The 27,709-nt window shown below is 40.4% G+C and overlaps 1 protein-coding gene across 1 annotated transcript; it reads right to left on the reverse strand.

Annotated features, from left to right (window-relative positions):
- Positions 1 to 5,726: 5,726 nt before the first annotated feature.
- rhoab (ras homolog gene family, member Ab) lies at positions 5,727 to 22,301 on the reverse strand. Its single transcript, XM_028583214.1, has 5 exons — positions 22,185 to 22,301; positions 11,847 to 12,004; positions 10,071 to 10,191; positions 8,806 to 8,936; positions 5,727 to 8,605 (listed from the first exon to the last, which is right to left on the reverse strand). The coding sequence occupies exons 2-5, from the start codon at positions 12,000 to 12,002 to the stop codon at positions 8,432 to 8,434; spliced, it is 582 nt and encodes a 193-aa protein (XP_028439015.1). The 5' UTR covers positions 12,003 to 12,004; positions 22,185 to 22,301; the 3' UTR covers positions 5,727 to 8,431.
- Positions 22,302 to 27,709: the final 5,408 nt, after the last annotated feature.

Genomic DNA, 27,709 nt, shown 5'->3' on the forward strand with positions numbered 1-27,709 from the left:
GACACGTTTAATTGATGCCTTTTGCTGTGATGTTTGATTTCAGTACTTTTTTTTAAGTAGGCTATTATTTCAATTATTGGCTGATCAAATTGAATTCCAGGGAGTCATTTGGATTTAAATTCTTTAACAGATGGGATGGAGTTTATGACAGGGTGGAGTGGGTTTGGAGGGAGTGGGTCTGACCGTCTTGCGCGCTCCCGTCATGATGTGTTGGAACCTTTGTGTGGGGGCGCGGCTGCACGGGAGCGCGCTTGGTGCTAAAACAGTAGCCAGCAATGAACCTACAGTGAAATATGAACATTAGCACTGCGGTTGAGTAATCTTAGTAAGGCTGAGTTAAATAATAGGCGATTCTTTCGGTCAACTGTGGGAAACGCAAGCCAGTGTTATGGCCTATAAACTCTTGTCCCACCAGAGGAAGAGAGAGAGATGGGTCACTGGGCGTAGTGTTTCGGTGCGGACAACCTAAAAATAAAACTTTGGGAAACAACAGAATAGGTGGGTGTATGTATGACTCACAATCATGGGGCAATCCTTGTCATAGCCACTCCAAAGTCATAACAAAAAAAATACACCTCAGACAGAGTAGCCAGTCCTACCAGTCAGTCCAAAGTCATCATCAAAGATCGTCTATTGAAAGATGAATAACTGTGGTTGAAAGAAGGGCAAGCGGAAAGACTTTGCTAAACTTTGGGAACCATATATGAATATAATTAAAGATGGAAAGGTGGGCTCTACCTGAAAGAAAATTGTAGACGATGATGGAAAATATTTATTTTATTTTATTTATATTTTACTTTAGATTGGTGCAAAGTGATGATGGTATGTGTGTCTGGGTAATGTGAAAAGGCCTATGTGTAGTCTTAAATTGTATTGTTACTGTAGGTTTTACTGTTGGGCTGTTCTAAGAAAATGACAATAAACATATTGTGAAAAAAAAAACTGTGGTTGAAAGAGAAATCACTCTTACTGTACTCTCAATGCAGCAGCAGCAGCATACATAAACACTGTGTTTAAAACACAGCGGATCTGTGCGGACTACTACTTCCAGATTGAGGGGTCATCCATAACTCTCGCTGAAATTGGCTGGACATTATTGGGTCTCACAATGCCACAGGTCAAAGTTCAATGAGGTTGAACCCTACATGAAATTAGATCTCTTCATGACAGGAAGTTGAATGTATTTTGCTCGACCTTGATTGAAACAAATAGGAAATGAATTCTGGACTTAATCCACCTTAAAGGCAAGGCTGAACCTTTGCCTCCCCAGGAAATAATTTTTTTTAGCATCATCTAAACAACTTGCATAAAGTTTTGGGGGGAAATTGAAGAACACAAACATATGATTATTATGTCTTACAAATTCAGGCCAAATATATCCATATTTGTAGGAGCCTCTAGACTTAATGGGAGCAGGTAACCTGTGAAGCACAGACACACAGAGGGAATGACTCCAATTTAGCTTTGGCAGAATATGGTAGGCCAGTTTGCTGTTGTTGAAAGCTAACAAAATAAGTATTTATTATTAATGAAATGACAAGTGATTATTTACTAGCCAGAACATGAACATGTTCATTTCTCTTAATATGACCAGAAAGCCCTAGTATCACGTCTTAGCTTTTTAGAGTCAACTCTCTATGAGAAAAGTCATTGGGGCGTCAGTTAGTATGAACATCGCAAGGACTCTGGCTCTCCTTACTCCTTAGGTTTGTGGTGCCTTGTAAAAGCGGCAGAGTGAGAGGTCCTTCCTGTTTGTGTTTTCCTCATGGTTTTCCTCCCTCGTTCGCTGCCTGTTTCACTGCAGATGATAGGCTCTTGTGTAACCCGCCCCCTCTCCTATCTCGTTCCCACCCATTGGACGGTCCCCTTCTTCTGCTTGTTATCCCATTGGACAAGTCGGGCGGGCGATGAGCTCATATTGGTTAAAAATAGTTGGGCTCGGCGAGGGGCTAAAAATAGACCGGTATATAAAGCCGGCGGTTCAGCTCTAATGTGCGCTACTCCTCTCCGACCGGCAGCCGGGTAAGCAGGGAGGCAGAGGGAGACACAGAGAGAAAGAAACAGAAAGAAAGAAACAGGGAACAGTCTCTCTCCAGCTCATTCCTCTACAAGTGTTGCAGCAGGGGCAGCGTCGCCGGGCCACCAGTTTTGGGTGGAGTAGGCAGTGACGAACTTCCTTCCTTCCCTTTTGACTCTGGTTTCGTTCTGAATTTCTCTCTAAAGAGCCACCTTCATTTCCCTTAACAGAGTAGAGACTAGACGTTGTTAATAAGTCATGAATAACCATAAAATAGCTGTGTGATTGAGACTCACCCACTTGTTTCAACAAGTTGACTCTTATGTTAAAAGTCTCATATTCAAATCCAGTGGTGAGTTTGTGTGTCCAACATGGCTGCACATTCTTTGTGCTATTAACTACAAAGAGATGTAGCTAGTATGAAGCATATATATTTATGACGTGTTTTGACACCATTTGGGTGTAGCCTTGTCAGAGTGTAGCCACGTGGATAAAGGCAGTTTCAGTTGGCATGCCTAGCATTCATCAGATGAAAACACTGAAACGCACCCATCGCCAGCAGTATCATGTAACTACATTTTCTCATGTAGGCAAATTTGAGGTAGCCTACTTCCTTTTATTTTATGCAACTCTATACAATTATTCCACTCAGTTACATCTCAGAGGCAAATAGGTCTGTTGTACGTTTACTCCACTACTTTTATCAGACTTATTTTTCAGATTACAATTTTCATACCCTTCCTGTCTAGTGAAAACCATGTATCTCCATATGGTGATTTTGAATTAACATTTTTCTGATAGACTATAGGATTATGTGTTCCTTTATGGGTTGAGAAAATTTTCCTACTGTACTTCTGAAGCTAAATAAATTATTTAAAAAAGAAAGAAACTTGGATTAGCTTGAAAATGCATCATCACCAAGCAGGGAAAAAAAATACTTCTTAGAGAAAAGTGGTTCTTACAGTACAGTGACATTACATACAGTATCTCACAAAAGTGAGTACACCCCTCACATTTTAGTAAATATTTCATTATATCTTTTAATGGGACAACACTGAAGAAATGACACTTTGCTACAATGTAAAGTATTAAGTGTACAGCTTGTATAACAGTGTAAATGTGCTGTCCCCTCAAAATAACTCAACACACAGCCATTAATGATACTGTTATTATAATCATATATAATATGATGCATTGCTGTGGATTAAACTACACAGTTTGTATATAAATTACTTAAAATCATTTTTCTACAGAATGAGTACTGAATGCAGGACTTGTAGTGGAATTGCTACTTTTACTTAAGTAAAGGATCTGAATACTTCTCCCACCATGCTTGCTGTTATCTCTTTGGCTTTACTAAAGAAGAAAAATATTTTGGAACGTGAAAGTTGCTTTTCCATCAACGCTCATCTGCCATTGGGGGAAAAAAAGTGTTTGCTTAGGAGAGCCAATGCCCTGTTTTGTGCTACAGAGCAATCCAGCAGATTTCCTTGTGAATCCACTTGAGGGTTATAATAATATACAGTAAAAATGCAGCTTAGTGGCCACTAGCAACTAACAGTGCTCTGGCTCAGCTGGTTTAGTGTTTTACAGTAAGGGTAAAAAGGGCTCTCTTCTCATTTGCAGGGAGTCATTTTCACTCAGAGTGGGACAAGCTGACTACTTGTTTCCTCTCTCATCCACCTACTACACCTCTTGTAATCCATCATTGGAGGCCTCCTCCTACTATCCTTCCTCCTATTTTCTATACTGGTTTATCCCTCCGCCTCCTCCAACCATAGCACACAAGTCTCCTGTATAACCGTAGTTCACTCTGGGCATCTTTATGATGTAATAATGTGGAGCGAGACTAGAGTTCGACCTGTGATCTGAGCGGCATGCAATGGAAGGAATTACAGAAGGAAAGCCAGGAATGTAGGAAATGTAGGTTCTAAGGCTCACAGACCTCATCCTTGGATCTTTTATAGAGACTACTGCTACTACTAAGTTCTAAATTACTAGCTGCTACTAGCTGATGCTTGCACAGTGACAATGTAAGAGACATGTGTCTTTGTGTCTATATGCTTTCCCCTCTTTGAAATACCTTTGCCATAGTGTCTTGAGGTTTGGTGTTATATATGTCCATGAATACCTATGAAATTGGCTATTTTACTTCCTCTCTTGTCGTGTTCTCTTGTCCTTCATGCTAACAGTAGCACCAACATATTGACAGTTGCCCTGGATCATTTATTGCTCTGGCAGCATTAAACAAACGATGATTTCAGTGTTCACATCCAGCTCAAAACAGAATCAGACATGGCGAGATTGCTGACACTATTTGGTCCACATTAGTTGTAAAAATGTAACGCGATGTATGCTGCATGTGAGGCTAAATATATATGTTTCTATATGAAGAGGTTACTGTAAGTGCATGCTCCTTGTGAGCGCCATCCTGCTCGTACATCCATTTTATTCCTGGATTTCCACTCCTCCTCAGCGCTGCCGTACACAGAGCAGTTCCACACTGCACACGCTCGCAGCTTCTCGTTATCACTCCACAACATCCAGCTTCATCCCACACAGGCTGAAGCTGCCTCACCTCGGCATCCCACACACTCCGTTCTCTCTGCAGCACGGGCCTCAGAGTGAGGCTGCTGGCACATCTCGGAGTGATGTGGTGTTTCTTTCTGTTCCTCAACCAGCAATCATCCTAATTACCTATATTGTACCTGTTTTTTTTAAATAAAATCAGACTACATAAATTGCAGTGACTGGAATAGACATTGTATTTTCATTTATTTGTGGCAAGGTACAATATGTTTACCTCATTTTAATTTTGTGATGAGACTAATAATATATATGGCACACTAAAACAGAGTTACATTAGCACAAGTGGAGAGTAGCTCCACACTGTGGAGTAGTAGTCTTAAAAGAAGCCTGTTGGTGTGATGCTTAGTAGCTGAAATCTAAAAAACTTGCACTTAAACTCAGTGATATTAGGGGGTTTGGATGACATTCAGCGTGTCATTGTGTGTGCCGCCCCTGGTTTATGATCAGCTGAAGCGCTGCGTGGGAGTCTTGTCCAATCAGAAGGGGCTGCAGTGGGATTTTATTGTTGCAATGATCTGTGGCTCTGCACCACAAAGATTTAAAAACCACTACTGCATGCAACACAGATCAACTATTATCTTTATTTACTGATATATAGGGTCCAACAGAACCAATGAATCATGAATGCATTGTTTTGAAACTCTGCTGTGACTATTTAGTAATGAGGTGGGATGAAAATTTGGGGGGTGTAGCTTTAAGGTTTGGAGAGAGCACTAATTCAAATGCAGTTGCTTGACTAAAAATCCACATTTCAATAGTGGCTGGTTCATGGTTCTAACACAAATCTCACCAACTTCATACCAAAAAGTAAATAACAATTATATAACAATAAATTATAATTAAAGGGGTTGAGCATGGATGCGTTAAGGTGGTCAGACTTTTCAGTCTGTTGCACAGACAAGTCAACGGTCAAGAGCAAGATATGTCTTGAGTCAACTAATTATTCTTGATGGAAAATTTAAAGTATTTCATTTGTGGGTCCAAAAGAGTTTCTTTCCTTCCTCTCAACGGTTTCCTAAATAATTTACCGTAATTTGTCAGTTTATATGCGACTTGTGTGTCACATTCAGTCTGGATACACAAATCTCTCCCCCCAAGACCACAATAAATAGGAGCTGGGTGTTATAGAAAGTAATTTATTACACAAACCAAAGCTAGTTTACAAATAGTTTCCAGTCCTGTGCGCGTGTGTAGTCTAGTATGAACAAACCCACATTTTATATTTACAGACTTTGCATACAGCTTGGTTTTCCGGTTCTTTTGTTTAAGTCATTGCTTCAGCATCCAAAATTAGGATTTAAAAATACAATAAAAAGTAGAAATAAAAATGTGTACATAATAAGGAAACTTACATAGTTTTTCCTTTTGTCTTTTAAGCCAAGTTTGTGTTCAAAACAAAGAACAGAAAAAGAGCCGGCGATGCTCTAGACAGGCAGCCGAGGGGCCAGCCTTTCTCCTGACTGCCTAACAACAGCATTTGGCAGGGATGATTGACGGGTCGTTACAACCAATTGTTAATCATCAGAAATAAAATTCAGTTAAAGCACAAAAGAAGAATGAACTAAAGCAACGACACATAAGCAGTCCCATAGTCTTACACCTCCTATTTTAAATACTGATAGACAACATATTTATGATTTTTTTTTAAAGCAGAACATTAAGTATAAAAACAACAACACAAGACCAAGTTTCTGGAACAGGCTGCTCCCTGTAGGCCAGGAAGAAGAACAGGAGGGTTCAACTTCAGTCAGGGGAGGCTGGTGGCTGAAAAATCCCAAATATGACTGGCCACCCTTACCCTAGTTAGAATGGAAAGTCCTCCAAAAAATAAAAAATACCCCAAAATGAAAAAATGTCCAACAGACAGCAGGCAGTTAATTCTCACTCTGACAGCTACTGATTACCAGCATGTTTTACCCCCAAAATATATCAAGCTAGCCAACCTGACAATTCTGGCATTCCCATGCACAGTACAAAAAGGTCATGTCACGTGTGTGATGTTTGTCTTTTTAAGATGAACTGTTAAACCAACAGTTAACCAGTAAAAGGCAGACATGTATACGGTGGATAACGTGGTATATCACAGGCACCTTTTTTTCCCCCTCAAACATTAACTAGTTCTGGTTATTGTACATCTGACTTTTATACATGCCTACACAAAAAAAATGAATAGTTGTTCATCCCCAATAAGGATGTCAGTGGTGTGCATGTAAACACAATACTCTCCTCTCCTTGTTCTTTGTCCTGGTCTAAAACCAGGGGAAGTTGAGCACCAGCAGTCAGCTATGTGGAGCAGGAAGGGATGGGAGCTGAGCATTGGCAAGAGTTTACTCTGGTTGTATCTATGCAGGGCAGGAAGCTAACTTTGTCATCCAGCAGGACCACAATTTACCTGCCCCCCCCTTCCACCGAGTCACTCCGACCAACGCTTGACGTTTCAGAACCTTCAGCTGATCGCCTCCTGGAGTAGACCAGCCAACCTCAGTAGAGATTCACCAGCACGTGGGTACTTTTAGTCCAGCCTTGATGCTGACCGTATCACAATGCTGCTCCTCTGGAAGGAACTAAACTTCACGCTGTCCGCTACAACACTGCTATAGTAAGATGCCCAACATTTAAAGCAGCAACTGGAATACAGGTGGCAATGATCGTTTTTACATTAAAAACCAGTGCTGTGGGCATTTTCTTTCAATTCAACCTGTGCACTTAGCTGCAGCTTATCTGCAAAAAAATAGAGCGCTCACTATTAGGTGGCTGTAACAGATCATCTCAGTAAGAGTACAGCTCAACGTGTTTGTCTCTGTGAATCTTTGAGCACAGGATTAGCCACAGTGAGACTAACTGACACGGAGCTGGACATGTGAGCATGTAGCTCCACGCCGCTCTGATAATACCACACATAAGACCCGAGCATGTGACCACTTGTTGAATAGTGTGGCTACAACAACCCAATCAGGATCAACTTTTCTGAATGCCACATTTTACAACAAAAAGGTCTGGTTTTTGTTATTGAATTGAAAATCAACCTTGAACCTGTTTCGAGCACCATTTTGAGCAGCATGAGAATAATAGTTTACTGGTGATTGGTCTACTTTGGGGCCCAGGTAACTACAGCACATAACAAGTAGGCTGAATGTGCAAAACTATAAACACCGCACAATTTGCACTGGTTTGGTATACAGTCTCATCACGGTCACACCCAGGCTTCAGTCTTCCCATCCCTCCACCTGTCTAACTCCCCACCGCCCCATGCCTACTTCTAGGGTATAAATATTACTGGGGATAAATAGTCCACTGGTGGCCATTTACAGTGGTACTCATTTACTGTGCTGTCTGTCCCCCCCATCCATCCATCAAGTCATTTAGGCAGGAAACTAAACCTTTTTTGTTGTTGTCTATACTGAACAGTCTGGAACATCCAATAATTCACCAGCAACTTTATCAGTGTTACCAATCAGCTAGATTTGTATAAAGGACCAGGATCTCCTAATGATCTTTATCAGTGTAAGTGGCTTGTTGAAAAGACAAAATGTACCAGCGTTCGGCTGGTGTAAATTTCCCAAATTTATAGAAACCCCACAGGAAAAGAGCCCAATGGTTTACAGCGGTAGTCACCCAACCCCCCCCCCCCAACAAAGCATCCCAAACCCAAGTCCCAGGGTAAATTCAGTCCAACAAACAGCCATTTTACAGCGGTAGTCATTTACTGCACTCTTTTCTTCTCCCCCCCTCCCTCTCCCATCTAGTAATCCCACCGTCCCTCCCGAGCCCTAGCTACTGGGTACTGTAGCCCAGGGTGAAAACAGTCCAAATATGTCGGCCATTTTACAGCACTACACATTTATTGCTCTTCTTTCCGCGGCGGGCCTGCAGAGCCGCCCTGGTGGCCATCTCAAACACCTCCCGCACGCCGTCCTTGGTCTTAGCGGAGCACTCCATGTAACCGAAAGCTGCAATCCGGCCAGCCATGTCCCGGCCCTCCTCTGACTTCACTGGCTCCTATTGGATGAAGAGAAAACCAAGAATTTGGATTAGGAACACATTCACAGTAACCATGAATAGTCACAAGTCTAGAAAATACTAGCTAATAAAGAGAAAGTACTTCTATAAATACTAGAGAATAATAGAGATCTGTTACAAAAAAGAAGAAAAAAAGTCCAAGTAGCTATTTGAGCCAGCCAAAAGAAGAATTAGGGTACCTGTTTCATCTTGGCCAGCTCTCGGCGCGTGTGCTCATCGTTGCGCAGGTCTTTTTTGTTTCCTACCAGGATGATGGGAACGTTGGGACAGAAGTGTTTGACCTCTGGGGTCCACTTCTCTGGAATGTTTTCTGTGAAGGAAAAAAAAAAAAAAAAAAGACCATAGAAGAACAGGATAGATCAATAATCATTGGCTATTTTATTTTATGTGTGCATGTCTGAGGTAATTTTGGTTGTTACACTAAAATTTAATGCAGAGCCCATTACAATAGAGGAGGTGAATCTTTACTATATTTAAACATTTTCCAGCTGTGAGATAAACGTTCTAGCAATGGGAGGCCACCACAGCTCAATAAAAAAAAAAAAAAAAAAAAAGAAAGAAAAAGTGACAGAACTATAAAACCGGCGCTAAGCCCATTCTTGCACTGTGATAGTCAAGTGATTACTCTTGTTGTCTATGTCTCACTTAAGAAAACAGGAAATTCTCAAAACTGTCCAAAATAAACAGGAAATGCTGGTACCATTTCTTCTCGCTACAACTGAAAACCTACTTTGAAAAACAGACAATGGAAACCCTTGCATAAAAAGCTATTTGATGTCTCAGCAAATACCCTTATCTTTAAATTAGTTTAACAGAGTTAAATCACAGGACGTCAGCATTTTGATTAGACCGACATTTACTAAGTAATTTAATTTAAAATGCGAGCCACCGCAAAGATAATGCTGCTTCTGAAGACGAGAAGAAACAAAGAAAAGCCTCCATATCTCAACTGAGCATCAAGTGTTGGAAAAAAAAAAATATGTCCCACTTGGTCAGCAAAAACACTGCTTTAAATGGAGAGGTGTTGTCTGAAGAATGGTCATGTAAACCAATGTGGAATTACGAGCTTTAGTACGATAGACCTTTGTTTTATTATAATTGTAACTTCCTCTGATTTAATCCTATTTAATTCATGTATAGCACTTACATTATCTGTAACTTTTATCACCTTATTTTATGCAAATCCATTTCCATGTGATCACAGAAGTGCTGCTCATAATCATGATGACCGAAAAGACATGACATGTTTTACAGCATGGCTGCATGACAAATGATTTGTTTGTAGGTGTGTGTCTGTGTACGATACAATATACTTTATTGTGCCTTTAGAGAAATTTGTTTTGGACTCCAAGCTGCACACATAAATAATGCCTTGACAGTTATAAACCAAACAATACAGCACCGTGTGTGTGTGTGTTTATGAGAGAGAGATATTTGTACTCACCCAAGCTGTCAGGGCTGTCTATGGAAAAGCACATGAGGATGACGTCAGTGTCTGGATAAGAGAGAGGTCTAAGCCGGTCATAGTCTTCCTGACCCGCAGTATCCCAGAGAGCCAACTCCACCTGACACACACACACACACACACACACACACACACACACACACACACACACACACACACACACACACACACACACACACACACACACACACACACACACACACACACACACACACACACACACACACACACACACACACACACACACACACACACACACAGAGGGTAGACAAGAAGGACAAAGGAATGTGGAGTAAAGCGGAACAAGAAAGAGAAGAGGAAGAACAAAAGGGAGGGAGAAAAGTTAATACACCATGCCCATCCTGATCAGCACAACTTTCACAGTGAAGGCAGCAAATAAATGAGATAAGAAAGGACTAGTCGACCTCGTCCTGACCAGGAACTAGAAAAGGACAGATTTATTTTCTTATTCCACGAGAGGAAGTCAGTGCATCATAATATCAAAAAGGAGTATAAGAAGGAAAGCAAAGAATTAAACATTATAGATTTTAGGTGGAGGATCTCTAATGCTGGGAAAATTGTCCTTTTAAAAAAAAAAAAAAAAAAAAAAAAAAAAAAATGTAGTCCTATTCTATAAATTAAATATAGGATTTATTTTTAAATTAACTGACACGTGACCCTTTTTATAAGTGTGAGTGATTTAATACAAGGTTCAAATTAGCAACAGAAAAGAGAACACATAGTCCAATTCTGTATTTGTTCATCACTAATAAACGCTCTGGGACACGGCCCTTAAGCCCTGCCACTACAAAATGTGACCGTGACGTGTAAAAACCTCTCTAAGCGAGCAGACGGCAAAGCTAAAATCGGGAAAGGAAACCAGATCAAGACATTTGGAAAAGTGTGACACTTGACAAGAAGTAGTCGGAGTCTTCCTTAGAAGCACAGAGAGTTAGAAATCAAACAGCCAAGACTCAACGTCCCAGAATCCCATTAACCCAAAAATGAGGTCAGGACATGTGGGGTTTTGACTGATGAGCTGGGTCGAGTGCTGCAGTCATCCACAGTGGCACACATACATCATGAACCTGAAAGTCACGAGGAGTCTTCCACCCCCCAGATGAGAATCCCTCCTAATTTCTGAGTTACAGTGGACTTTGATTCAATGTTTAAGCATTAAACAGAGCCCTAACCCTACAATGTCCTGGTTCCTCGGGGTAAAATATGTTTATCTAAATCAGGCATACACACTATCATCATGCGTCTATCTGTATTCATGTTGAAATGAAATAAAATCAATTACAAAAACACCTGGTTAGTGCGAGTTAGCATAGCAATTGACGGCATTTTAGATAAATCCGACTCGCACAACTAAAAGATGGCACAGAAACACCTACACATATTTTGTTGATTGATTTGAAGGCCTGTGACTAAGCCCAAAACGAAAGCAGTCTGTAAAAAACAGACCAGATTTAGCAGATGACTGCTGCAATGTGAGGGAAGATGTGAAAATTCAACAGTGCAGTTTCACATCAGGGACCTGGGCCCAGATCAGAGTACATTTAACCTCAAAGTCCAGTTCGTTTGATTAGCGTGAACACGATCCGTGCCCAAGTCCACTTGAAGAGGTGGTCTTGAGTACAGTTCTTGCCGTCCGCGGTGTGGATCAATCCATTTATCCTGAGGGGCCACTCTGACATGGGATCGGAATGGGAAAGACTGATAGTAGTGACAGTTTCACTGCAATGGTCTCACCTGTTTGCCATCCACCTCTATGTCAGCAACGTAGTTCTCGAACACGGTGGGGACGTAGACCTCAGGGAACTGGTCCTTGCTGAAGACAATCAGAAGGCAGGTCTTTCCACAAGCTCCATCTCCCACTATCACCAGCTTCTTACGGATGGCTGCCATCCCTGGAGGAATACACAGAGGAGGAGGAGGTTATGATCAAGGAGCCACGGGAAAAGCATTAAGAAGAATCCAAAGTACAACTGTTAACAGCAGAGCATTTGACTATTCAGAAGCATCAATATTTGTGATCTTAGGGGGAAATACACAACAAACTATCCTGTGTAAAAATGCCAGGACAGCCCATTTTATAGATTAAGACTAAAGAAAACATGAAATGTGTGTTCAATATATGTGGCATGAAAGTAGTGTGTTGAGTACTAATGTGTTGAGTAGTGTTGCATGATGCAGGTGCACCATGCAACACTATACATGACACATTTAACCACAGGGCTGGAAAAAAAAAAAAGCAGTTAAAGGTTCTCTCAGGGGGTTGTGACACGATTAATGGAAAACAAGAAAACCCAAGACGGACATATAATGGTCTTCATATTTGTGATTTTGGTTAAAGTAAGGAAAGCTTGCCACCCTTCAGGCTTATTTAATATTGCACAAGTGGCCTGACAAGAGCAGGAATCCCCTAATATTTAGTGGCTTGTTGGCCAAAAAGGCGGACGACAGTAGGTGTAAACCAAAAGCTGAAATCACACAAACAAGCAAGCTAGCTGCATTTTAGGCTATAGACTGACTGGTGGGAGTGACAGCACGTCCATTTTGTCGAGACAGAGCTGTTGTCCTGTGTCATCCAATATATAAATTCTATCAATTGTCTTATCATGGTTTATAATGATAAAGTATGCCAGTATCATCCAGAAGATAGTGCTGTGTTAAGATTGCACCAGTGCCCCCCCCCACATTTCTGTGTACGTCCCTGTTACGTTCCCATTCTTACACAACATACAGGTGTCGAATGCGGCACAGCGCAACAACAGCTACTAAGAAGTAAAATGTATCCGAGGTTCCAGTAATTAGAGATGCACCGATTACAACTTTCTAGGCCGATTCACGCGACACACGGCAGAAAAGTTGAGAGAAAGGAAAAAGAGACTGCGCTGTCGCGTGCGTGCATCCTTGAGAACTGTACCTCGTAGAACTTATGTCGTCAGTTAATTGTAGCGTTGACCGGCATGAAATCGGCATGTCAGACTGACCTGCCGGTCGCCGGTCATGGCCGAGCACGTGAAAACCAAAAAGCCAATTCCGGTCTATCGGTGCATCTCTACCAGTAATTCATGACATTAGAAGACCCAACACATGTGTCAGTGTGGGTGTGAGAGAACGAGTTTGCCCAACAGAGTTAAGGGAAGTTGGGGCAAAGGAGTGTTTTGTAGTATGGGACTTTCTGTAAAATGACATTTCTCAATATGGAGTGATCCAAGCTTAGCCTCAAACACAGAAATTAGGTTTAAATGTTGATTTTCTATCGACATCTTTAGAATTATTCAATTCTTGCCGGTGTATAATAACAAGATTCATGGTGACATTTTACAAACAACAGAATGTGATCGCAACAAAAAAAAAGGAAACGGCAATTTCCCTTCATACTTGAACAGGAACTGTATCCAAAACAATTCATTCACCAAGTATCAAACGCACCTCATTTGTCATGGTGGCACTACTGCAGAGACCGCTTACAAGCACATGTACTGAGTGCTTACTAACGGCGCAAGGACAACTGGACCCGGCATAGAGAGGGTAATAAATCATATCACTGTTGGGTCATTTCCTCCTTGATCCGAGAAAGTGCAGCCCTGTGTGGTGTCAATCGCCTTTCTCTACCCTGCTATCTCCAGCAGTGAGTCAGCTGGAGGCGTGATAGAGAGCAAACTCCCCGACACCTCTGCTCTTCTTCCTCAATTCATCAGCTGAGCTGCAGTTTTGATATGCAGCATTTCTGGAGCTGTAACATGGCGCTACCACAGTCCAGGTTAGAGGTTCAATTCCCTGTGTCACTTTTGCCGTTAGCCTTCGTTTTATTTTTTGTTCAAACAGCAGTTTGTATGCAACTGGCATTTTCAGCTAACGCAAGTACTCGTATGCTTCTTGTCAATTATTGCTCTCTAGTAGCGATCAGCCAATTGTCCAATTGTAGGCCTGGCCGATTATCATGGCCAATATTTGGCAATTTGCAGATTATCTGCATCAGTTTTTTATTTTACAGATAACCGAGTTAATTAATAAAAAGTGAGCTACTCTGGCTCTGCTACAGCTCTGTGTCACTCGCTCCGGTTTCACTTACCACTGAATCTCACTTAATATTCCGCCCACAAGACTATCTGATTGGCTAGATGGTATAGGAGTAATAGCCAATCAAATCTGAGGCTCACATGCAGCAGCCTCGAGCAGAAGCGTCTCAGCCTCCGGTGGAGCTGGTTGCGCTAAGCTTCAAAAAAAAGGTAAGGCTGCAGGAATTTCCAAGTTAAAAACATAATTTCCACACTGAAGTTGCAAAAACAGCCCAATCCTGTGATCTATTTCTATAATGACAAGTCTGTCCAGTTACATCACTTAAAAAGCCCGAATAATGAACTTTTTTGTGATGACAATGTTAGCTTGCAGTGTTAATTAGACCAATTTATGAAGACTAATTTATAATTAATTAAGACTAATTTATAAGCCTTAGCAAACGTCCATAACTTCATTTGCTGGTTCATTAGGCCTATAGCCAGATTACAAACCCTGAAGGGGTAGGCTTATATTGCTTGCACTTAAAACTATGACTTAAAGTCAATTGAAATGAGCTACACCATTAACAGCTTCAACATTTAAGTTTTGAATGCAATAATGCAGCAATAGTTATTTTGATTTTGTTAAAATTTAGAATTTTTTGTTTGTTACAATAACTAAAGATTTATAATGCAAGACATATACTTGTATATGTATTTTTACTTTATTTTTTTTTTTATTTTTTTAAATCGGAGTACTTGTACTAATGGTTAACAGGCTACATGGACTGTAGAAGGTTACAGTTTTCATTTATAATTAATTATAATAATTTAGTTTTTCTGTAAATGCATATCTGTTCCAAATATCGGTTATCAGTTTCATTAACTACCAATACTCTGTATTGGTAACTGAAAAAAAACAGTACTGGTTCATCCCTACTAATAATATTGACTTTTCAATATCACAGCCTTTGTTGCCCTCAGTCCCATTAGATTCTGACCCTAAAATGCACTAACGCACTGTGAGGTGCTGCAAACAGTCTATAATTGGTAAATGAATCTCCAAGTAGGACAGCGGTGTCAAATAAGATCAGACCATTTCCTCCATGACTTGGAGAAAAAGAAAAAGACAAAAATGGGGGCAGCTGTAGCCTCGAGCTACGTGTGTGGTCAATGCTTGAAACGTTTGACCAGCGGGTAAACCGGGTAAATGACAATGTGCCCTCCTTTTAACAAATGCTGGCTAGGTGCCTATAAGCAAGTCAATAACGCCACAAATGATTCCTTAAGAGCAGCTTACCAGACAACCGGAGTCTTGAAATCGGTAATACAAAGCAGCCGCTGGGCTTTCAATGACCGTATCAGACAATACATTTTCATTAAAAAATAAATAATACACTTTTCTTAGCTCAAAAAAAAAAAAAAAAAAAAAAAAAAAGATGCTGGAAAACACGTAACAGGGGAATTATTAAGAAAAAACACAACAGGAAAATTGCCATTAGCAGTGGAGACTACTGTGTTTGAACTGCCTGAACTCTTGTTTCAAAAGAGCAGGGTGACATTAGCCTGTCTCCACCCTCCTACGTACTTCCGCTCAATTTTCATTTTCCTTCAGTACTCTGTCTGGGTTTGTGGTGTATTCTTGGGTTTTCTCCGGACAAATATTTGGTGAACAGAGGGAGTGGCTGAGAACGGTGACATTGAGGTCATGATGTGCGCTAGTTCGAGTTGTAGTACCATAATGGCGGCGGAGAAATAATTATACTGTTTATTGATCCCCAGTGGGGAAATTACAATTTACACTCTGTTAGAAATCACTACACACAGGCCTGAAAATGTACACAGACATGCTCAGGACCTATTCATGCACAAATGCAGAGATGTCGGAGTGAGTGGGCTGCCAGTGCTGGACCAACACCCTGAGCGGTTGGGGGGTACGGTGCCTTGCTCAAGAGCACCTGGCCCAGGAGGTGAACTGGCATCTCTCCAGCTACCAATCCACACACTGTACTTTGGTCCGTACTGGGACTTGAACCAACGATGGTCTGTTTTTATTATTAATATGTTGTAAAGTGTTGTACTTTGAGAGCAAAGATTCCCGGAGTCAAATTCCTTGTTTGTCTACGCAAACCTGGCCAATAAAGCTGATTCTGATTAAAGAGGCCATCAGGTAGGTCCATAATTTTAGACTGAGCAAAACTGAGACAGGATAATCTGACACCGATTCTCTGCTCGTGGGTAGCTAACAGTGAATGTTTTTATATGGGCCAATGGCTGCAAAAGATGATACGATTGATTGTTGTTTTGGTACAGCTAATGCCAGCGCTGTTAACAGCAGACAAACTAGCGTTACTACTTTGGACCAAACTTGCAGGCTGTGTGGACTCGGGGCAGCATGAGTCTGCATTTTCATAGTCTCCGTTTGGTCGCTGGGATGGTACCTGTTCAGGTGATGGAAAAGATTTGTTGTTTTTCCCGTTCTGCTTGGCACCAACTGCAGACATTTTTGCAGACCGGCATAAAATCGGCTTTTGAGAAATCTGAGCCATTTCCACACAACTGAAGATGTGTAACTATTTTTATTAACAATGTCTTTAGCTTGAGAGGATAACGCCAGTTCACGTTCATATCCACCGGGTCTAGTATTATTCTTGCTCCACTGTCATGCACATAAGTACTAAAAAAAAATATGCCAGTCATTCATAGTTAGTTAAAAATAATGGAAACGCATACTCTTGCTTTCATGCCACAAATTACCTTCATGGTTTATTTAGTCGTATTGCTTTAAATGGGTTTTCAGGAAAAGGATATTTTTTTTGGCAGAATCACCCCATACCTGTTCTATGAGCTGAACATGTAAATTACATCACAAATCAGATTATACAAAAATCTGGATGAATATGGGTTGGATTACACTTATGTTTTGATGCATGGGAATATAAAATCTTGGTGACAATCTCAACTATTCCTTGGAGCTGGAGCCTGCAGCTAAATGGCGCCAAACAATGAAACTACCACCAACACAACATCATCTCGGGCTGCTAACATGTTAATGATATCTACAAAGCACTTTGGCAAATAGCTAGCCCAAAACATTTAACAGGCTTGTCATGCTTAGAAGGGGTTCGTATGTGAAGTGGTGAAAGTAGTTGGAACACCAACTACAGCCTGCCGACAACTACTTTACAGCTGAGGTCCTACAGCTGTCTTCTTTGGGTGAATAAATTAAACATTTTGAGAAATGCCAATAAAAGAAAAGGTTGGTTTTGCAGACTATGCTGATGGGATTAGTAACAACAAACAGTGCATGTTATCAACATAATCTTGGTAAGTAATAAGGACCAGGCAACATGTACAAAGCTCCGCCCCTCATGCACATTGGCTAACCAGAGACCATTGGTGCGTTTACATGCAGTTTAAAAAACAGATTATATTCAGGTTACGGCAATACCACCGATTTCTCAAACATTATATAAACACCGTACCCTGGTTAAAATCAGAGTTATCATAACCCGGAAATAATCTGTTGTTGTCATTGCTATGACACCATACAACAAAACAACGATGCCCGAATTAGCGGACCATCGGCAGAAAGAGCCTGCGGTCCATCCGTTTTACTCCCGGCCGAGGCAGCAGCGGACATCGGGAGATGGCTAACGTAAACAGATTGTCCATCTCTGGGGCTGTCAACGTTGTGTCTCTGCAAAAAAGTGGAGGGGCCGAGTGGCCCCCGCTGCAGCCGCTGGCTAACGTTAATGTTAGTTAACTAACAAAGTTAGCTTGCCAATTCCACTCGACACTGGTTACAGAGGTTATAATCAGCCGAAAAAGTTGTCAGTCGCCTGGCGTGAACACTGTGCGTTCCTACGCTGTGAACAGAATGTGTGAATGAAACATTAAGTTGCTCAATTTTACTAATTGAAAAGGCCGATCGTGTAATGTTGACATTGGTCAACCGGAAGGAAGGGCCAGTTGTGCGTTGGCAGAGTGCCACCTATTGTCATTCTTCCCCGCTCATGTATACGGGGAGAACTGGCATAACCCGGTTCTTCACTAACTGGGGTTACTGCTGTGCATGTAAACACACTGCATGAGATGAAATTAAGAGAGACAAACAACGGATACGGAGAGACCGGGATAACCCAAATAGGATCAAATTAACAGTAGGATATACAGAGAGAGCAACAGGGAACATTCCTGTGATATGAAAATAGAAGACGGCTTTGTTGTTTGTGATTCACTTTATCAACTGACTTTCAACAGGAATATTTGACAGTGATTGTGCTCTTTTTAAAAAAAATTCTCAACCAACTGTCCTTAGCTACTTAACTGAATAAGTCACACAATATTTCAAAATAAGACAAAGTTTGATAGATCTTGTCTTTCAATCTAGCCCCCCCGCCCCCTTTGAGATAGTTAAGTAGGCTGTTAGCTGTCATCCAATCAAACAGGCAATATTTTTGACAGCAGGCCTGCCAGTCAAACCCACTCATGCATTTTCATCCAACACAAATCTATTCTGTGGCATTTTCGCTGCTGAATAGTGTTAGTGCATTGTTTCCTTGTATGACAGTCTTAAATGTATTATTAGTAGTTACTGTGCGCTTGATGACTCATCAGCTTGTCTTTCTGAAAACCCCACAAATGCAACAGTTGCATCAAAAGGCCTGTGTGCCTTTCTTCCAGGAAATACCCTACACAGTCTTCAGCGCTGAAAATTAGCCACCGCTTAGTGATGGTTAATGGCCTGCTGGCCGATGAATATTTCAGTTCCTGACAGAAATTGGAGTTTTTCTTCTGCCACCTGAGATGCATTTCTGCGGGTAGCAAAATTTTTAATTAATCCATTACTTTGAAAGAATTACAAAATAATTATTTTTAACACTGTGTGCAGCACATCCATAGAAAACATAACTCTTTTGTGGAGACCGGTTAGTGACTGTGTGCGCTCAGATAGGGCAGTTGGCTTCATGCAACAATTTGTCAAACCTACATGATGAAGATCACAGCTGAGAAAGAGAAAAAAAAAAAAAGTGTTGCTCACACTGGCTCCATATGCATATCTATATTTATTCTGACGACGTTTCTGCCCTCAGGCCTTCTTCAAATAAACAATGATGACAGCTACAACATATGGGTTTGTTAAAAAACATTCCTGAATTGAAGAAGAGAATCCTGAATTTAAAAGTCAACCAGATTAATCATAATACTAATTAAAGCATTGAGTCTTCTGATCTTAAGACAAGGGCTGCAGTTGAATATTCCATTCAAGGTTCCCTAACTAAGTGAAATGACCCGGAAGTATTTAAGTGGCAGCCATGATAAGAGCTGGTTGAATTATCGAAATGATATGGAAAAGTGCTTCATTGCTTCCTTCATTATTATCTATTTTAGCATAAGGTAAACTGGACCATCCTTTACAAAAGAAGATAAACAGCATCAGATAGAACCAAATAGATGTGTATTTTTCATTAAAACTATTTGCATGAGTTGCAGAGATTTTGTGTTGACTGAACGAGATACAGGGTTCGTGTCCGACCTGTGACGATTTCCTGCATGTCTTCCCCCTCTCTCTTTCCTAGCTGTCCTGTCCATTAAAAGGCCAAAAATAATCTTAGAAGAAAAAAAGTAAGCCAATGCTAGTGTTAACGATTTACTTACTTACTATTGATTAGAGAGACTGCTTTCAGTAATTGTAAATGTTTCCATGTGCCCAGTAATGTCACTGCAGCAAATACCACAGGACATGTAAGCAGCAAAACTAAAAACTGTAGTTATAAACTTGACAGGAGACTGAACTAAATTTTTAGCTTCTGAAATAATCAGTGAGATTATTCTGCTATTCCTCCTTTAATTCAAAATAAAATGGTAATGAAGTAATATTTCCACCGGGTGTCTACGTTTATAGGGCCTGAATTAAACACGTTAAAAACGTGCAGGGCGAAGTTGCACTTTTTGTAGTCCATCTTCTGAACCTTGTAGTTTCACCACATCAATAACATCCACTGTCGCATGATTACGTAAATGAGTCTAAGTGCAGTCGGATTTTCTTAGCACCGCGGTTGTCTTTTCCTTAGTCCTTGTGAATTCTTCTTTACATCTTTCCTTGACCTCATGACGTTTTCCATCGAGGTGAAGAAAAAGTGGTTAGGAAAAGACATGACTTCATTTTTTGGACTATTTGATCCCAGCCACAAAGTCTCACTACGACTCATTCAAAACACCTGGGTAATCTAATTAATGCCACGTTTAAAGCCCCAATAATCAGATCCTTCATAATAAGCCCAATCATTTCACAATACACACTCTAATCCTTATAATCAAAACAAAAACATTTAAAATAGCTTAAATGAGTGGACCATTAAGACTATAACGAGCAGCAACTGCTGCACAGGAAAACACTGCTAAATGCGGATAAACATGTAAAAGACACCTTGGAGTAACAAGACAAAGCAATTAAATTATATTTTCAAGAGGATTAGCAGATCTTAACTTAAAAAAAAATAAAACACATCTTTAGCACAACCCCCTAGAGAACTGGCGCGCGCGCGCATATATATATATATATATATATATAGATGCCTTAAAAATTAGAAACAATATTAGTCCAGATTTATGAATTGGCCATTTACTGAAATTGGATATCAGGTCAGTCACTGTTATCTCCCTCCATTACCATGGAGAAAAGGATATGATTTTAGTTAACAGCTTCAAGCGTTACAACCCCTGCAATAAAACCTGCCTCGCTCCCTCCCCGACCTTAGGTGCTGCAAAATGAGCTACAGTGTCTTCTAAATGACTGAATGCTATTCAGGAGGGTTGTGTGTATTTGGCAAGAATAATAAAGTGCGTAAAACATAATTACAAAACAATATCAATGAACCCCAATCCGAAAACAATTAATTTGAAAAAAAAAAAAAAAAAATACAAGCTTTTTTTTACAAGCCTGCCTGCAAAAAGTCCTTATTCAGATCTTGGTGTGGATGTCATATATCTCGACAATGTGCTAAGAGATGATATATTGTCTGAGATTTTACTCATCGTTGTATAGCCTGAAAAATGTCTCTCTTCGCTACGCAGCCAAATGATAACATTACCTTCATGTGTGTCAGGGTGAAATTGACAATCATGTGCATTACTGCTATGTTTCTCCAAGACCATATCACATCTCTAGCTTTGCTTTACTATTGTATAAAAACAACAACTGGCACACAGAAGACTGTCACATTATCAATAATCGTGGTCAATAGAAATATGGTGATGAACGAGCTTGTCGGTTTCACCCAGCCCCAAGTGATCAAATGTTTTACACTTGCATGGCTGGTTAGAAAATTGGCCGTGCTTTGTGTGGTTTACCAGAGCACAGAAAAAGTTGTGTTTCTAGCCTGTGAGAGCTCCCAGTGTTTAGTCAACCATTGTTTTTAAACCAGCTAGCCACTGGGTGGGTCACCAGAAAGATGGCGTCATCACAGAGGCAACAGATGGCTAGTGTGTCCGCAGTGGAAGAACGGATGGGTGGCCCCGATCCAAACTTAACACCAAGACCCACAAGTAGTTGTTCCTTATAATTTTTGGCATGTTACCGGAAAACTAACGTCTAACATTAACAATAAACTACCACTAGCAGCCATTCAAGAAGCGACGCTGAGCCGTTGGGAAGCCGCCTGGTCAGCCGGGGCAAGTCAGGAAAAGAGCCTCATTGTTGGGCTACGGCTGGACCGCTAATCTAGGACAGTCTTAACGGTTCAATCTATAAACAACACTTAAGTTTTCACAGTGTACAAACATCCCTCGATAGACTTTGACCGAGGTGTTTCGGTCACAGCAGTTTCGACACTCAAAACACCGCGGTTTTCGCCTAAGCACAAGTGTTCGGCAATTGCGGAAGCGGCATTGAAATTAAGGTCAGCTAGGGGAAAAGCTAACGTTAGCTAACGTTAACCTCGCTAGCTTTTAGCTTCGCTAGCACGGCCTTTTAAAGCTCCGGACAACTTTTAAAATAACCCTGTCCGCTTTAAAACTTAACAACACGAGAGAAGTAGCACTTCATAGTGGTCTGGTATTCCAGAAAGTAGTTTACCTGCAATGTATGCGGCTAGCAGTCGGATTTGTCAGCGTTTCGCGGAGCAGAATTGCTTTGCCGACCAGTCGCTCGCTGCTTTCCCCCGTCTCAATCTGATACAATGATTTACTTCACGGGAGCGCGCCGACAGGGTTTGTAGTTTGTAGATGGGGGAGGGGTGACGGGTACGAGCCTGAGAGCCACACCTGCGCGGGCACGAGGTGTACAAGCACTCGGAGCGGTATGGAAATCTGTAGGGTTACGTTGAGCTATACCACTGTCTATTGTTTTTAGACGTGACATTTTAACTTTCATGTTTAAGTTTAACAGTAGATTATTCTGTTTTTAATTTACCAAGACAGAGCTTTGCAATGCTATGGCCTACATAATAGTCATCTATATCAGTGTATCCTAACTGGGGGTCACTGCATTTCCATCTGGTGTTTTTCGGGAGGCTTGGTCCCATGATAAACACGTAGTTTAATTTCTGGCTTAACAAACTAAGAACATGGGTACTATACTGGTCCAGTACAAAATGCTGGAGTTAAATCCCCACGAAGCACATAGCTTCGAGTCAATTGTGTTTTTGCACTAATCAGAGTTAATATGGACCTTTTTCACACAGACATTTTTACTTGTCGTAGAAGGAAAAGCACAGCTGAAATTGATAACCTTAACGATGGCTCAATTCCATCAAGTGTCCCAGTAAGCTATTTCAGTGAGTCAGCATGAACAATACCAGGGCCTCTCCTAAGTTGAATGCAGCCATCATTAATGGTTTTGAATACACCTGTGCTTTTCCTACTATGACATGTCAACATGTTTGCCTTGAAAAAGGTCTATTAAACCCATTACAGCTTTCCCTACACTGACGCTGTACATTTTCTCTCATTGTAAGTGGCTGTGGGCCAGCATCAACTGTCCAAGTGGAAGTCTTTACTTACTGCACCACCTGGCGGACAGTTTAGGTAACTAAACAAATTCAGAGAAATGGAGGGCAAATCATGTAAAAGAATAAAAAGTATAGAAATATTCCACCCAGTTGTAAAATGACATAATTTAAGTATCAGCAGTACTGGAAACGGTTACGTTATTAATTACTAATAACTAGAATAACAGTTATGGTGTTATGGTCCATTTAGGTTTATTTTGAATTTATGTCATTTTATAAACAAAGATCACCACTTTTAAATACAGTGTCTGAGAAAATTGCCCAGGAATTGGGTGTGTTGGGTAGTGCATATTTATCATAAGTTAAGTGGTCACTGTAACTGTGTGTAACTGTAGTCTTTTTAAGTCTTTTTAAGGGGGTCATATTGGTATTTCTTATTGCGACCTTTGTCACCGTAGTCCTCATTGATTCTTTTATAGTTTGTCTTAACATTAAGGTGAACTTTGACTTGATATTCCAGTACTCTTTCCAACCCTCTTATTTTGTCTCATACCCTAAGACTGTGGCAGTCTCTGGTGTTTAAGAGTTTGGTTTAACATTGCATGGTTATAGAGATGGATTTATTATGCGATACCTGGTAATCCCACCTGTAAATACCAGAAAAGAATTGTTTAAAATCTACCCACTTAAAAAAAACAGTGTCTCTTTAAAATTACATTTATTTTACAAATATTCAGGATTTGGTAGAACAGTCTTGATTTTCTTTTATAGATAATTCAGTAGGATTCATTGTTGTTGTGGGATGTTACAGGTCAAACCACTGAGCCACCCCACCTATAGCCTGTCCTCATATCAACACAAATATCAAATATCACAACAATAACGCAACAACTGAAACACTGGTTTTAATTTCATACAATCGTCTTTTATTTCATATAGAGATAAAGAAATATATCTGAAAACTAAAACAGAAAAGTCGGTGCAACAGCCACAGTGCAGAGAGAGAGAGAGAGAGATACACTGTCATTAGTATAAACAAGATCTGATGGTGCAAAAGTAGGGACAAATAAGAAAGAAAAAATAAATAAAGGAAAACATTGCGGTGATGCAGATCAGCCTCATCTGTAATCTGTCATTCATTTTAGGGCAGGAAAACAGCATTCATAGAGTCCAGGAGAAAGGTATTACCCCAAAGTCACTATTTTACCAAACAATTAGATTGTAACCTGATTTGTTGCCTACCTGGCTAAAAGATAAGTCAAGCTACTAAAATACGCGACTACACCTTATAACTCATAATAAAACCATAGTTACATGTGACTTACAAATGACTGATTTTATGTCATGCTGATGTAGTCATGTAACTAAATTCTTGACTCGACGAAGCCCTCTAATGATAGCTACTGTAGTAATCGATTTGCACCTGCAAATGAAGACTAGCAAATAAATCACTTTAAAGTATAATTGTCGAAGAATTGTTTTGCCCCTGGTTACGTTAAAATCCCATTTATTCCAGTTTACATAAAGATTGGTAAGTAACTTGACATTCATCTGCACTTTGACAGAAAACCAACCAGGGAAAATCTAACTGTTTGGTTAAAACCGAGAAAGCACCGGCTGAGGTTTAAATAACACGTCTACCTGGCCTGTCTGTGGTAATGTAATGTAATGTATACTTTATTAATCCCACAAGGGGAAATTACAATGTGGTGTGTGTCTTTAATAATGACAAAACACTTATGAACCATGTATGTAGCTGCACTGGAATCCTAGCAATCAAGTACCTGTTCATTGACTAAAAAGGCTTGCCCACTGACAAACCCAGTGACATCATGCGTTTCCCTCGCCTGTAGCTTTCCTAGTTTGTTAAAACCAACTGTAAAGTACTCACTCACACACACACACACAGCACGCAATTGCATTCCTTTCTTCTCTTTGAGGATGATTACAAGCCAGAACAAATGTAAATACAGAAAAAAAACAAAGGGAACAGGGATGGAGAGTGGAGGTTTGGCTGTGTGGCCAGGCTCAATCTGAAACCTCAGAGTGCCAACTACAACATTCCTACGCATTTTCACTGATCAAATTACACAACTTCACAGTTATCTTCAGGCATCCATGTTCCAATGGGTTTTGCTGCATTGCTGCTTTTTATTGTGGCATCCGAGCTGAGTTGTGCCAGCAGCTAAGATAAAAAAAGATATCATGCTATTTCCAGAGTAACTTGCAATTAAAATGGTGAGAATAACAGCATAAAACTGTGATTGCGCTGTTACCATCTGTAATTACTGTATATACTGGCAGTTTGAGATTTCAGATATTTAACTGGTGCTCTATATTCTGCACTATGAAGCTGAGTTTGGATTAAATACCACAAGTCATCCATATTTAACTAAAGAATGCCCCCACACATACAAGGTAAACATTGTCTTGCCAAAACAAGAGCACGGGGAAATGAGCAGAAGGAACAAGGAGAAACATGATAGGACACACAGAATTTCATCACTCTAATATGGCTTATTACTTCCCATACAACACCTGCCATCAGGTGAAAAACAACTCTTTCTCGTCCTGTTTTCCCAGGAGCATCTGTTCCTAAACTGCGACATTATCGCTTATTCTGCAGCTTTACACATCAAGTCGCACTGCACCATTTGTCAAAAAGCAAATCTTGTGATGTTCTTCCTCAAAACTACACTATCAAATGTGTCAGCCAAGTCCAGACACTGAGACGGAGCCTGTGGGCTGAAGGTTTCCACAGGACCCCGCAGAGAAAAACATTAGCTGATCAGGAATCAGATTTACATAACTCTATATTTTGTTCTTTCCTTTCATTTGACAAATTCCACCATTTCCAACACATATGAATACAGATCTTACATATAATTCCTGGGGCATTACATAAGGTTGTTGATAAACCGTAAACATACTTTGCTGTGTGCTCAGATTTGGAACATATCCAATTCTAAAATCCCATTAAAAAAAACAACAAAAAACACAGGCCACTACTCCTGGGCAGACACAGGAGGAGGAGATTTCTCCTACTGGTTAATCATAGAGGGCGATAGATGGCATTAATAACCCGCTGCCTCTTTGGTTACATTTCATTTGTTTTCAATTTAAATGTATGCCAATTCAGTAAGTGACAAATACAATGATCAGGAAGGCCACTGCAAGATTATTCTCCAGAAAACATATCAGATTACTACAAATGAAAAACAAAACTTCAACTTTATATTTGAATTAAACATGTAACAACACATTTCTGTACTTACTTACATTCATAAATTTTTGTGTAGTTTCCAGATTGCAAATTCTGCATGGTTCACCTCTATTTGGAAATTCCCATTTAATATGAAAACATTTTCAACCTCTTGATCACAAGTTTAAAAATAATTTATCAATTTGTCATCACTGTGATGGCAACGTCTGAAATAATGTATTGGCTGCAACTGACTTTAATCAACAAGGACAGGAGGGAAACTGGGAATTCAAATGATTTGATCAAGACCATTACCATAATAGCCTGCCACATCTACAGCGATGACTGTCTACAACATGTATGAATCACTGACTGCATAGCATTTATGAAGTGTTTTTTATGAAACAATTTAGCTGCCCGTCAACCTCCCACGGAAATGATCAACACTGGCTCTGCTTGGCACTGTGTTTTTTTTTTCCCCCCAGAAATGAAAGATTTTACAAGTGCAAAGGATGTGACTGGGAAATTTACGAGTCTGCGATCGACAAATGGGAGCGGAGTTTGACACAGCACAGGTACCAACTCTGAATCTGCAACTCTAAAAACACCTGCACAGTCTGAATAGCCAGTCTCTACCCATGGCTGCATTTGTAATGGCACCAAACGAAAAAACACAACCATGACCGACAGTGACCACTCTGTATTACATGCACCCAGATTATTGTATAATTCTTGTATCATTTCAGATCATAGAAGGTGAAAGTGTAAAATGTTACAGGATGATGCTCCAGGAGTAGGCTTGATATTGAAAAATGCAATAAACTCATAATTTGTTAAAACAAGAATCATAATCATCATCCACAGAGCTGTGTGCGAGTGTAACGCCATGAACGTGTCTGGTTAGTGCACAGAAACAAAAGAATTTTTTATTTTTTTTGGGATTTTGTTTAGTCACGAACAGATCTAGAAGAAAAATCAAATACAGAATTGTTCTCAATTGAACGACAAACGGGGAATTAAAAAACGACTACACCACCAGTCCATTTCTCTGCCTGTTGTTCCACAGAGACACCAGGCGGCAAACGAACCTGGCCCGGAAAAAAATGATTTTCACCTCTTCAAATCTTGAAGTTTTGTATCATAGTTTATCAGCAGGACAGACCTGCACCAGCTTCTTTGCTCTGGTCCAGCACCTCTGCCGAGAACGTGCTTGTCAGACTTCCTCCGTTACACACCTGGTTTCTGATCAAGAACCAGTTAACCATAATCCACTGTCACTTGCAGCCATTTTTTTTTTTTTTTTTTTTTTTTTTAGTGCTTATCAAAAAGTAGAGTCGGCCTTTCATCAAGAATCGAGAAGTCAGCGTGCGTCTCTGTAAGCTTTCTCAAGGCAGGCCATCAGAGAGCTATGGCTGCTCCGAAAAAGACTTGGAAAAAGAATATTGTACA

Source organism: Perca flavescens, chromosome 7, assembly GCF_004354835.1.
Source record: "Perca flavescens isolate YP-PL-M2 chromosome 7, PFLA_1.0, whole genome shotgun sequence".
In the NCBI taxonomy this organism is placed as follows: Eukaryota; Metazoa; Chordata; class Actinopteri; order Perciformes; family Percidae; genus Perca; species Perca flavescens.